The sequence below is a fragment of the Mirounga angustirostris genome, unplaced genomic scaffold (genome assembly GCF_029215605.1).
Source record: "Mirounga angustirostris isolate CCGP_5_RB_7025 unplaced genomic scaffold, mMirAng1.0.hap1 SCAF_3, whole genome shotgun sequence".
Lineage (NCBI taxonomy): Eukaryota > Metazoa > Chordata > Mammalia > Carnivora > Phocidae > Mirounga > Mirounga angustirostris.
This window is the reverse complement of record NW_026991711.1, coordinates 63,032,030-63,045,097: the sequence shown is the minus strand read 5'-3', so window position 1 is coordinate 63,045,097 and position 13,068 is coordinate 63,032,030. Positions and strand designations below refer to the sequence as shown.

The following is a 13,068-nucleotide window of genomic DNA, read 5'->3' as shown; positions in this document are numbered from 1 at the left end:
AATTCTATTAAATCCTTGCTCTCTGCTTACTTGAAAAACGTGAATGTTTGGACAGTGGTTATATTTGTGACGTGTGCATGTTTTTCTTTATAGGATCCTATGGTCATACTATTAAAAAATACAATTCCTTTGGTGATCTTGTTCAAGTCTTGGGTACCCCAGGCAAAAAAGGCACTGGTTTGAATCCCCTGCAATTTGATAATCCCGCAGAATTATATGTAGATGACACAGGAGATATTTACATTGTGGATGGAGATGGAGGATTGAATAACAGATTGATCAAATTGTCCCAAGGTACATGGCTTGCGTGGTATCATAAGAATGCTTTTTAATAAGTTGGATGTGTTTAATTTGTTCAATACTTGGTGTAATATTATAACTAGTGTGTGTGTGTGTATTTTTTTTAAGAGAGAGCGAATACGTTCCAAGGGTGGGAGCCAGGGGGAGAGGGAGAGAGACAATCTTCAGCAGACTACACACCCAGCAAGGAGCCTGACATAGGGCTGCATCTCACGACCCTTGAGATCATGACCTGAGCTGAAATGTAGTTGGACGCTTAACTGACTTGACTGAGCCACCCAGGCGCCCCTACAACTATTGTATATTGTATTATATATGAAGCTGTGTGTAAAGGGCTCGAGTGAGATGTGTGGGATGGTCAGTAATAAATGATTCTGATAATATGCTTGCTTATTCCTTTGAATTAAATTGGAGGCAGTTTGGGAATTTATAGTGGGCTGAAGAAATAAGTGTTTATCCTATCCAATTAAGAAAGAAGGTTAGGAACCTGGCATTCCAGAGCTGAGATACCCTTCAGTTTGATTGATCAGCTAAAGTTTCATTGTATTTATTGCTGTATGTCCTCAGTAGTATTCTAGGTGCAGGTCTATTTCAGATGAAACTGCTAAACGCTACTCTATGGTATTGATTGTTAAAAGTAAAATAAGATTTGGAGAAGGAGAGATTACTGTTGACTGGGTAAGTAGGGCAAGCATTCATAAAGCAAGTGGTTCTTGAACTAAACTGGTTTTGGTGGGAGGAGAAGATGGATGGGAGGAACATTCACAAGACTCTATCACACAAGGTCTACAGGTAATTAGCAAGTCTTCTAGGAAGGGAGCTTAGGGTGTAATTCTGGAAGAGTTAAAAAATAAGATTTGAGATGTTCTTGAAGGCTTATCCAAGAATTTTGAAGCCATAATTTTGCTTTTAAAATTTCTGAGGTTTTTTTAGTAGGAAAGTGATGTTATAGAAGCAGAGTTTTTATAAGACACAATACTGTATCAGGATGTATTTGCAGTAAGCTCTGTCATTTGGACAGAGCATAAACTCCTACATGAAGGTTATGTGGTCAACTTATTACCCAGTAACTAAGTTTGGTGGTGATAGTTAAAGGGAGGTGGTGCAGATAAAGCAAGAATCAAAAAAATACTGCAAAAGAAACAACCAAACTCAGGAGACAGATTGAATACAGGTGTATTGGTTTCTTGTGGATGCTATAAAAAATTGCCACAGACTGAATAGCTTAAACAGAAATTTATTCTCTCATGGTTTTGGAATCCAGAAGTCTGAAATGTATAAGGCCAGCCCTGCTCCCTCTAATGGCACTAGGGGAGAATCCCTCTTTGCCTCTTCCAGCTTCCCGTGGTTCTAGACATTCCTTGGCTTGTGGCAGCATATCTCCAGTCTCTGCCACTGTCTTCAGATGGCCGCCTTCTGTGTGTCTCTGTGTCTCAAATCTCCCTCTCCCTTCTCTTACAAGAACACTAGTCATTGGATTTAGGGTCCACCTGAATTTAGGATCTATCTCATCACAAGATCCCTAACTTCATACATCTGCAAAAGTCTATGACCAATAAAGTCACATTCACAAGTAGAGAAGTACCTGTGACTTGGTTATATCTTTTGGGGTAGAGGTAAAATTCAGCCTACAATAGGGGTAATAAGGGAGACAGACTATAAAAACATAATGTGAATTTTTAAGTTCACAGGAATGGTAATACCAAATAACGGAATAGTTGGGAAGGGAGACACTGACATGAATCACACAGTGGTTTTGAGTGATGAAAAACTCAAGTGGAGATAGTAAAGAAGATGATAAATTGCTTGAAACAAAAGCAATTTTTGGGGGGGGGCGGGTAAAGCATAACAATTAGGCAAACTGGTATATACACAGAAAGCCAAGAAATCCTGATCAATTAGGGGTATAATTAAATAGTTTATTTGCAACTTAAGACATAAGATATAGCACACAGATGTATAAGGTAGTTATATGTTGCTCTGACCAACTATGTTTGCCGTTGTCAGATTTCATGATGCTTTGGCTGCATGGAGAACGTGGAACGGGGCCTGCTAAGTTCAACATACCTCACAGTGTTACCGTTGATTCATCTGGTCGGGTAAAAATACACTGTCATTGTGTATGGCACTGTGTGTCTGAATGTGTGTGTGTGTGTGTGTGTGTAGGCGTATGGACCTCTATGTATATGGATCTTGGTGCACATGTATGTCTGGATATCTGAGTATGTATGAATGTTTGTGGTTATGTGTATCTGGGTGTGTCTGGGCAATTCCTCTGGGGCTGGGTATACCCACATATTCTTATAAATGTGCAGGTCCTATAATGAAGAGAGTTCCCCAAATATTTAGAAATGAACAAAATAGATTTCCTGTGTCACTTAAAGGTAGAAGGAACAAATAATGGAATAGAACTTAAGTTACCTGAAAAAGGAAAGAGTTGCCCTCCTACTAAGAAAACTACTAGGAGTGTTTGAATATATTTTTAATTTTAGAATTAAATTAATTCTAGAATATGTTGATCAAAAGGGAGATGGGAGAGATTAATCTTGGAGGCTTGAAAATAAGAGCCACTCAGGCAACTTTGTTCTCACTAGCTCCACTCTGGGGAACGGAAAACTTTAACTGAAGCATTTCTTTCTTTTTTTTTTTTTTTTAAGATTTTATTTATTTGAGAGAGAGAGCATGAGAGGGGAGAGGCTCAGAGGGAGAAGCGGGCTCCCTGCTGAGCCAGGAGCCCGATGCGGGGCTTGATCCCGGGACTCCAGGATCATGACCTGAGCCAGAGGCAGTTGCCCAACCAACCGAGCCACCCAGGCACCCTTAACTGACGCTTTTCAACCCATTTCTTTTTCCCCACCCTATCCACTGCTACCTCTTTTGCTTTTATCCACCTTTAAGCATATATATCACTGCTTTGGGGTTACTTTCCTATGACCAAACACCCAAAATGTTTTATATTAGTTTCCCCTTCTGTTTTCCTATAGTAGCCTATACTTTCCTGTTATAGTAATTATCACACTATAATATGATCAGTCGTCTCCTTGAAGAGTGTAGGCTGTATGAGGGCATATACTGAATCTCTTTGGCTTTGTATCTCAGTGCCTGGCATGTAGTAGTCATCGTATGAGTAACTGTTAAATGACTAAATGTCTTGCAGGATGGATGCATCAGACTATCTTGGCTTCATACTGTTAGAAATTTAATCCATTTCTACTTCTGATTCTATGTTCAGCAGACAACCTTTTGATTGTGATTTGGCTTCCTATGTAGACAAAGTGAGAATGTTTTGATAATAAAATCTGCAAGTATTTCGCATTGTAGATAGGAAGATAACTGAACCTGTGAGTTTTGTTTGTAAATGGGGAGCTTGAAAGTTGGAATTCTGGTTTTAAATACATTACCCTTCTGAGCCCAGTTAACTACTTCCTTCAATGAATAAGAATAAGATCAAGTTTCGGAGCAGGCAAGACCTAGACCCAGGTGAATTCTCTGTGGTGATAAGTGCCCTTTTGAGAAAGCTTGGAGAACATTTGATGGGGATACTCTGGCATTACAGAATGATGAAAAATGAGGGTATTCATTTCCACACACTTGTGTTTTAACAACAGTCAATGTCATTCAGAGCATTTTACATGATTAACTCATTTAGTCATCACCCCAACCCTATAGGAAAAGTTAATTAGCTCCAGAGCTGAACTTGCTGCTGGTTTTTTTGTTTTTTCATTTTTAAGATTTATTTATTTGAGAGAGAAAGAGATTGAGAGAGAAAGTGCATGCACGTGCACATGTGCAGGTTGGGGTAGGGACAGAGGGAGAGGGAGAGAGAGAATCTCAAGCAGACTCCCTGCTGAGTGCAGAGCCTGACCCAGGGTTCAATCTCACAACCCTGTGGATCATGACCTGAGCTGAAATCTCAAGTCGGGGGCTTAACCAAATGGGCCACCCAGGCGCCCCTGCTATTGTTTCTTAAACAAGGTTTCTCATAATCAAGATTTGTTCAGTAGGGAAGATAATGTTAACAATCTAAAATATTCAATCCTAGAGTCTAAACTATATTTCTTCCTTGGTCACTCATCTAAGGCAGTAGTCCCAAATTCTTCATCCTTACTAAAGAATCATGAATCAGGAAAGGGTCTTGAGAAATTACCTTACTTAGGGATCAACAACCTTTCTAAAATGATACAATGAGTCTGTATTTGTTTCTTATTATAGATGAACTTAGTGGCTACTAAAACTCACAGGCATTGACGGATACATTGTCAGGGTTACCCTGAAGAAATAGTGCCGGAATCCACAAACTCAAGAAATCCAATGATCCTGAAAGGAGGAGGTAGAGGTCAGCAGGGCTGGCCCACACTTCCAGTCCATTCTTACATACCCCTCTACAATCCTAGCCTCATGTCATAAAATCATATCACTGTATGTATGCCATAGGTTGCATATATTAAATATAGTACATGAAATGTCATTTGGAGTGAATCTATTTTCTGTTTTATTACAACAGTTTTCCTTAATAACTCATTCCAGCCTATAGCAAAATTAAATTAAACCTGTTGTTAGTCTACTGTCATTCTTGAGATGCTACTAAAATCTTTTAAGCATCCTCTTTCGGTGGTTTGGCGCTTTGGACATTCTTTGGTAACTAGCAGGTAGATGTTTAGTGATAGTGCAATAGGAATGAATACGTGGCTACCCCCAGCCTGAGCTCCTGAGGAACTAGGCTGCATTTCTTTGTCTTTGTCTTCTAACCTAACCCAGGGACTGACAGGTTGGCAGAACTCAGCAGGACAGACAATGCCTGTTGGAGGAATGAATGAATTCTCTTGCTTCTCAGTACTGTGCTAATCCTCTGCATCACAACAGAAGACTCCAGTTTTTTTAGTTATTCAAATGTTTAATAGAATAGAGTGTTATGTATGGGCTTTGGGTTAAGACAGATGGCCGTAAGTGGCTCTCCCACTGTAAGCTCACTTCGAACTTTAATTTCGTGTCTGAAGATAGGGCTTTTTAATAACTTCTTCTTTGGGGTCCTCTAAGTACTAAATGAGGTGATGCATGTGAAACTAATGGAAATAAACATTCATACCTCCCTCTTTCCCTTCTGTTTTCTTATTATGATGTAGATCTTTTCCTAGAATCATTTTTTTGGTTTCTCAGGTGTGGGTTGCTGACCGAGGAAATAAAAGAATTCAAGTATTTGATAAAGACACCGGGGAGTGGTTAGGAGCATGGAATAATTGTTTCACAGAAGAGGGACCTTCTTCAGTCAGGTGATTTTTTTCTTTTTCTTTTAAAATGCTCGTTTTATTAGGTGGGTGGGGGATGGGCTAAGTGGGTGATGGGCATTAAGGAGGGCACTTGCTGTGATGAGCATTGGGTGTTATATGCAAGTGATGGATCACTGAATTCTCCCCCAGAAACTAATACTACACTATGTGTTAACTAAATACAATTTAAATAAAATCTTGAAAGAAAAAAAAATGCTTGTTTTATTTGGTTTATGTTCGTTTCTCTGAAGAGCTAGCTGAAAGTTTAAAATATTATTAATTTTCAACAGGTGAAAAGGGGACAGAACCAAGTATGCAGAGAACACATAATGGTATTTTAAATCCCAAGCAGAGCGAAAGCAGTTAAACTCCCCATGCACTGTGGGATCCGGGTCTCAGAGATAACATATGCTGGACCTCCTATAGCCTTCACCCTCGGGATACATGTGATGAATTTTTAAACGCAGAACGAAAATAGAAGTCTTGAGTCTATAGTGTCAGCCTAGCACCGACTTTCCATTAGTTTCATTTTGTGTGGTACTCGCATATTATTTTTGTTTGTTGAAACTCATCTTTGGCTATGTTTACCATCGCAAATCTATTCCCTCATCAACAGAGTTAGACAAATTTTAAATTCTCCTTGAGGGCATCCTTCAGCAAGTAGAGGTGTCTGTTGTTGTTTAGCGTCATAGGAGATAAAAACGTTGAGAAAGTCAACATTTATACTAATTTTGCATACATTTATTCTGTAAAATGTCTTTCTCCTTAGATTTACTCCCGACGGAAAGTACGTGATTGTAGCCCAGCTGAACCTTAGCAGGCTCTTACTGGTGGCAGCGCCCCCAGTGGGAAGCATCGGTAACTGTTCTGTAATCGGCACGATCCAGCTAGCAGATCAAGTTTTACCTCATCTCTTGGATGTCAGTGGGAAGACTGGAGCAATCTATGTAGCAGAAATTGGAGCAAAGCAAGTACAAAAATATGTCCCTATGAATAGCTATTTTCCTTCATTCGGTTCGTAATGTTTCCTTTGTGGAGATCTTTCAAGTGGAAGTTCAGATTCTCAAATTCATTGTTAAGCCCTTACAAATAATGTTCAAGCATAAGAATGTGTTTCTTTATTTTTCTGTGACCTGGTGATGAGAAAAAATTGTTTTTATATCATGAAGAACCATATGTTTTGTTTCTCTTCTTGTGACTTAGTTTTACTTGTAAGTGCATTAGAATATTTTAACGAAGGAAATGTAATATTTAAAAAATGGGGTTGGAAAGAGGGACTAAGGTTGTAACCTGGGTATTTGCTCTGGTAGACTAATTTTCCCTGGGAGGAAGAGGGAAAGGAATAAAAATGAGTTTTGCAGGATATATTGAATTTTATGAGAAGAACTACAAAGCTCTAATTTGTTCACCTTATATAAAATGTACATTTTGAGAGATCAAGTCAGATGGGCTCTTGATTAATGAGTACCCATAGGATGCCAGCTCCTAAAGATTCAGAGATGAAGAAGCAGGTTTATCTTTGTGTGCCTTTTCAGGAGCTTGTAGTCCACTGGGGAGACAAGTGTGCAAACTGATACAACACAGTGACAGCAAGGCTTAAGTGTAGCAGGACTTTTGGAAGTCGGAGCATTACTTCTGACTGAGGGAATCCGGGAGGTTTTGCCAGGAAAGTCAACTTGAGCTCCAACTTGAGAAACTGAAAGGGGAAAACAAGGTGGTCCAAGTGGACAAGTGGTAAAAAGTTACAAACTTGCTGGGAGCTTTGGTAGGCTTTCTTTTAAAAGCCCATCTTGGTTTGGGTCCTTTAGCTGTAAAATACTTAATCTCAACCTCTCAGTGTAGGAATAAAACAACAGGCATTTAAGTACTTTACTGAAAGGGATCTTTACAAGTACTAACTGCAATGTTTTTTTTTTATTAAAGGTAACATTAAAAGTTGGGGCCTCTCTTCAGGGCCTCTTTCCTTTCTTTTCTTTCTTTTTTCTTTTTGTTAAACATGTACTCCGTTCGTTCCTAACATCTGTCTACCTCAAAGAAGTTTTAGAATTATTTATATGGGGATGTGTACTGAACACTTTGCACTATTAAGGTGAATAATTTCTTACCTTTCTAGGCCTCTCTGCCCCTTTGGTTTTAATATTTGCTTCCCCTTCTTTTCAGTTCTAGTTTATTCTGGGTTTTGGTTGAACCTGGCCATATGATGATCTTTCAGGTCATTCCTCCCCTTTTCTTGTATCCATCTCCTTCTTTATTCTAGTCTTGCCCTGCAAATCATGTAGCATGTGAGAAATCCTGAGCTGACTTCTCATCACGCATTATGGCTGCAGTCTGTTTTGTAGACCTCAGGGAATTCAAACTATTTTGATGCTTGGATCATATCTTGATACAGTTAGGAAGGTAAATCGACCAACAGGAAACTTCCGTGTTCCAAGGCCCTTGATAAGTGTGTTCATGCCACTGATCAAGCTGTATGATCTTAAATGAGTTTTTCTTAGTTTTTTCTCTTTAGTAAAAATTCCTCCCTCCAGGAATGCTGTAAGGATCAGATGTATGACAGATACAAATGTACCTTCTGAAATAAATAGTTTCGAGTACTTTAAAGGCAGAAATTCTTAACAAAAATCCTTCTAAATGTGCTATTTACCTGATATCAACCATCAAGTTTGCCTTAATTTTGCGTTTATTGCTTTTTTCAGAACTTATCCTCATGAACTTTATGCAGCTTAGCCAATATAGTAAATTTATTTGTATAAAAAGAAAGTGATTTGAGGGTTTTGTTTTGTTTTGTTTTTAAGCCAGGACAAGAAGTGCAAATGTCTCTTAGGAATGCAGGTTAGTTAAACTGATCTTGTTCTTTTAAAAATGTTATATTTAACTTTATTTTATACCAGATTCTTATAAAACTTGTTGAGAATTTTGTTGCCATATGTCTTGCTAGAAGTGTCTATTAGCATCGCTGTAATCATAGTATTTCACTTTTTTCCTTTGGATTAATTGATTAAATGATTTGAGAAAATGTCTTATTGTCATTTAAAAGATACAAATTAAATTTTTGGAAAGAAAAGACAATATCATCTGGCTCTCGATTTTAATGTTTGATTTTATTGTTACAAAAGCAGTTTATAACTTCTTACTCCACTGAAGAATTTCAGCAATCCTGAAATCACAGGTTTGCTCTGTGAGAATATCCTCCTTCATACGCATGTGAAGTGTAAGCTGAAGCGCATTTTGTTAGAGGTCGCTCAGAAGTCCAAACGAAAACAGCCTGGCTGAGATGGGGGGGGTGGGTACAAATACTAGTGATACTAGCTAACTCCATATATTTTTGCATTGGAAATGGAACCTCTTTATGCCCCTACTTTCTAGATCTATTAGGAGGTGTGTGTGGTGGGGTGGGGGTGGGGTGGCTTCTAAATTAGAAAACCAAAGGAAGGCTGGAGGTATCCTCCCTAACCTCCACTGTGACATCGGGTCTCTGCAATGGAATGTTTGTGTCCTCAGAGAAAACCTGTGCGCATTCTGATGGTAAACTAAGAAGACCCATATAATTTGTGCTTAGATCACTTAACAGATTAAAAGATTGCTTCAAGCAATGTGGCTGTCAGGCTAAATAAAGGCACTCAAGTCCCAACTTTTGTTCGCCTTTGTTGGTTTTAAACACTGGATTTGAAAGCAGGATAGATTGGAGAGCCCACGGGACAACTGGAAACTGTCAGATTTTTGCTCCTTTGACTCACCAAATCCATTAGAATCATTAAAAAAAAAAAAAAAAAAAAAAACTTGAATATATGACTTTATTTTACTCTTGACTCTAAAATTTCAGCAATAATCAAATAAAAAAACTCTTTAGAAAAGTCAGAGTAATACTGATTCATTTATTCAACAAAAATGAAACAACAAACGTGTGAAGGCACTTAGGCAAGTGTTCTCTGCCTTGGTAGCTGCCCATCCATCTGGGAAAAGAAGCCCAGCAAACCCATTTCCTTTCACTTCATCCTGGGGGAGTTGCCCTATTTGGCACTTGCGTTGCGTTACATTCTTGATACAAAAGAGGGCAGTAGAGTCTCGCTTATGAGCATTTCTTGAACCCAGCTGTGGGCCTTCTTTATACTTTGATTTTTTTAAAAAATTGAAGTTAACCATACTTTTAATTTTTTTTCTTTTTCTTTAGCTTACATATCTTGAGGAAATTAGCTTATAGGTGACATATTTTCCAAGGGTTATTGGAAATTTTTACTGTTTAATTGGACATTTCCATGTTTAAAAAACACAACTTTTCAATAAAAGCCAAACTAACAGCCGGAGGTGAATAATTCGTTTTAAACTATAACTTGAATATGAGTTTAGTACAATAGAAAATGCGTTCATATTAACAGAGAATTATTCCTTTTTTCCTTACCAGATTTTTTTTGTTTGTTTTAAACAATTTTGCCTTGTGGTTGCTGACTCTCTTATAAATAAAAAAATTGATTATTTATGGAGAGGCCAAGTAATTTTTCCATCAGACACCTTAGCCATAGAATCCATGAGTTTATAGGGTAAGTTAATCCTTTAGACATTTAATGACATGTAGATAGTACCTTTGTATGTAAGAACTGAGTGGAATTTGAGTAATGAAAAATAGCACTTTTGAAACTTTAGTTTCTTCCATTGTAAACAATGGAAGGATATTGTTATGATTTAATTCTGCTTGTATGTAATTTATGCCAAAGTGGCCCATCTTGGGGCAGCCTGTTTTTAACCCCTACAATAGTCTATGACCCTGGTAAACAGATTTGTGGTGTAATTTCTTTTTGGATGCTACCTTTAAGAGAGAATCCTACAAATAGATTCTAATCCAAAAACAGTTGACCAAATAACATGGTGTTTGGACATAATTCTGAGACCTTCAAAGGGTGATCATATAATAGCATGAACATTGAGCTTTCCTCCAGAATGAAGATAATGAGTAGAAATAACAGTGTGGCCAGTTTGTCCAGCTTAATGAAAGAACATTCTAGCAAAGAGCTGTGTAGCAGCTTTTATTTAGCCTGATACTGTGTTCATATTCACAGTGGTAAGGTTCAGTGAGTCAGAACTTGAAATCTAGAGTTAGGTTGACTGAGGTTCTGATCCAGGCCCTGCCGCTTACTTGCGTGTTGTTCTGAGACTGCCTCATTTTTCTCTTTTGTGAAATGGAAATGATAGTATTTTCCTCATGGGATCATTGTGAATAGAAATGAAATCGTGCATGTAGAACATTACACCTAGGCCCTGACACACAGTAAGCACTCACCACGCCTTTTTTGTGGTATCTAAGCCAGAGATGGGCAGCCGTGCCACCTTTGGGCTGAAATTCTTACTCTGGGAAGATGGTGAGACCAGATGACCTTCCCCATTGTATGATTCAGTTTAGTCCCACTATTGAGAACTAAAGGTATAGTTGTCATACACTAAGTCATCTATCATTTAGAAATGGCCACTTTTAAAAAGCAGAGATATTTTCAGTTCGCACTAAAGCTATTTAGTCATCCAACAGATAACTACATGTTAGATACCAGGAATATGGTGGTGAGCAAGGTAAAGACCCCTTTTCTGGAATATACATTCTACTTCGGAAAACAGAACAGTTTGAATGAAAAAAGGGAGATTCTGACTAGAATTTGTGGTAAATTTAACACCTGGTTGGCTAAATAAACACCCATTCAACTTTTTTCCTTATCTTATATACCACCTCGAAGACTGGAAGAATGAGGTGCTTGCTTTCTCAGCTTAACTAGCATCTAGGGGTAGTCACATGATGTGATTCTGGCCAATGCAACGTAAACGGAAGCCTACTGGGAGATTTCTGGAGAATCATTTGCTTTTTTTATTAAAAAAAAAAAAAAAGGTAGGCATACTTAGCACCACTGCCTTCTCCCTTCTTGCCAGACTTGAACTTGAGTGTGATGCCAGGAGTTGCAGCAGTCATCATGGTACTATAAAGCAACAAACCCAACGTTCTTAAAGAAGGCCGATAGAAGGAAGCTGGGTTTTTATGATTGGGGAACCACTCTACTGACCTGGTAATCCCTTTCTCCAGATATTTTATGCGAGATAGTTGAATGTTTTAGTTACTTTAAGCCACTGTTTTTGTTGGGCGTCTTCTTACAGATAAACATTCCTAACAAATTCAATATTAAATTAATCTGCATTAGTTTGGGATGGATATTTTTTATAATTTTAAGAGTCTATATCCAGGAAAATAAGTTACTCTGCTTTTATGTCTTATTTTATGTCCTTTGATAAAATTTTATTGTTTTTTTTTTTTCAATTTAGATTCTGTGCATGTCTTTTGAGCCACGTTTAGGTTCCTGTGTCAAATTTATCCTTTGCATTTATTAATTGTAGCTATTAGGGTAGGATTCCCCTGCCCCCTTTTTGAGAGAGAGAGAGCACGGAAGGGGGTAGGGGGTGGGTAGGAAGAGGGAGAGACGCTCTGCATTCAGCGCAGAGCCTAACTTGGTGCTCAATCTCATGACCCTGGAATCATGGCCTGAGCCGAAATCAAGAGTCGGATGCTTAACCGACTGAGCCACCCAGGTGCCCCTTTTTCCCCCATTTCAAATTACTTTTTGGTGGCATAGAGAAAAGGTATCAGTTCTTTTTATGTATGTGATTTCTATTCACCTTAATAAACTCTTACTAATTTTAATTATCTATTATAGATATTCAGATTTTCTAGGTATACCACTCTGAAAATAAAGGTAACTGTACATCTTCCAATTATCTATTGCTTGTTTGATTTTTAAAATTTTAATGCATTAGCTACATTGTTCAAAACAATGTTAAATGATTGTAGTGATATCAAGTATCTTTATCCTATTTCTGATTTTAATGGAAATAATTGGTACTTTGCCAATTAATACGATATTTGCTATTGAGTTTTGGTAATTTTCATATTTAAGTAGTTTTTTTTAATCTCAGAATTTTATTAAGAATCACTACTTAATTTTATAATGGCTTTTAGCACTGGTGTGTACAATATGTTGATTAATTACAGGTTTTTTTCTTATGGTTATTGTTGGAAAAATTTACTTGGTAATAATTTCTTGCTTGGAACTTTTATTCTCGAAAGAAAGAGGGCAGTAGAGTGTCATTATGTAGAATTTATCAATTAATTATGTTCCACCCATTTCCAAAAGGAATTTAAGCCTCTTTACAATAAAATTTCTAAAATGCATAAAAATAGGGCGCCTGGATGGCTCAGTTGGTTAAGCGACTGCCTTCAGCTCAGGTCATGATCCTGGAGTCCCTGGATCGAGTCCCACATCAGGCTCCCTGCTCGGCAGGGAGTCTCCTTCTCCCTCTGACCCTCCCCTCTCTCATGTACTCGCTCTCTCACATTCTCTCTCTCTCAAATAAATAAAATCTTTAAAAAAATATATTAAAAAAAATTTAAAAATAAATAAATAAATAAAATACATTAAAACAGAGTAATGTCAAAAATTGCATAGAGCAGTGTGAAAATACATTTATCCAA

The 13,068-nt window shown here is 37.8% G+C and overlaps 1 protein-coding gene across 5 annotated transcripts in view; it reads left to right on the top strand.

Moving 5' to 3' along the window:
- The window catches only part of NHLRC3 (NHL repeat containing 3), a 35,383-nt gene that overhangs the window by 3,657 nt on the left and 18,658 nt on the right, over nt 1-13,068 (top strand). For 3 of the 5 annotated variants that reach the window (XR_010410024.1, XR_010410025.1, XR_010410023.1), the window contains exons 4-7: nt 94-294; nt 2,308-2,399; nt 5,458-5,570; nt 6,337-6,534. Coding sequence is in view for 2 of the 5 variants with exons in the window: in XM_045869362.3 (XP_045725318.1) it covers nt 94-294; nt 2,308-2,399; nt 5,458-5,570; nt 6,337-6,589 (659 nt within the window). In the remaining 3 variants the exon portion in view is untranslated. Of the gene's footprint in view, nt 1-93; nt 295-2,307; nt 2,400-5,457; nt 5,571-6,336; nt 8,637-13,068 lie in introns of those variants that run through there. The other 2 variants (XM_045869362.3, XM_064586159.1) reach the window with 2 other exon arrangements.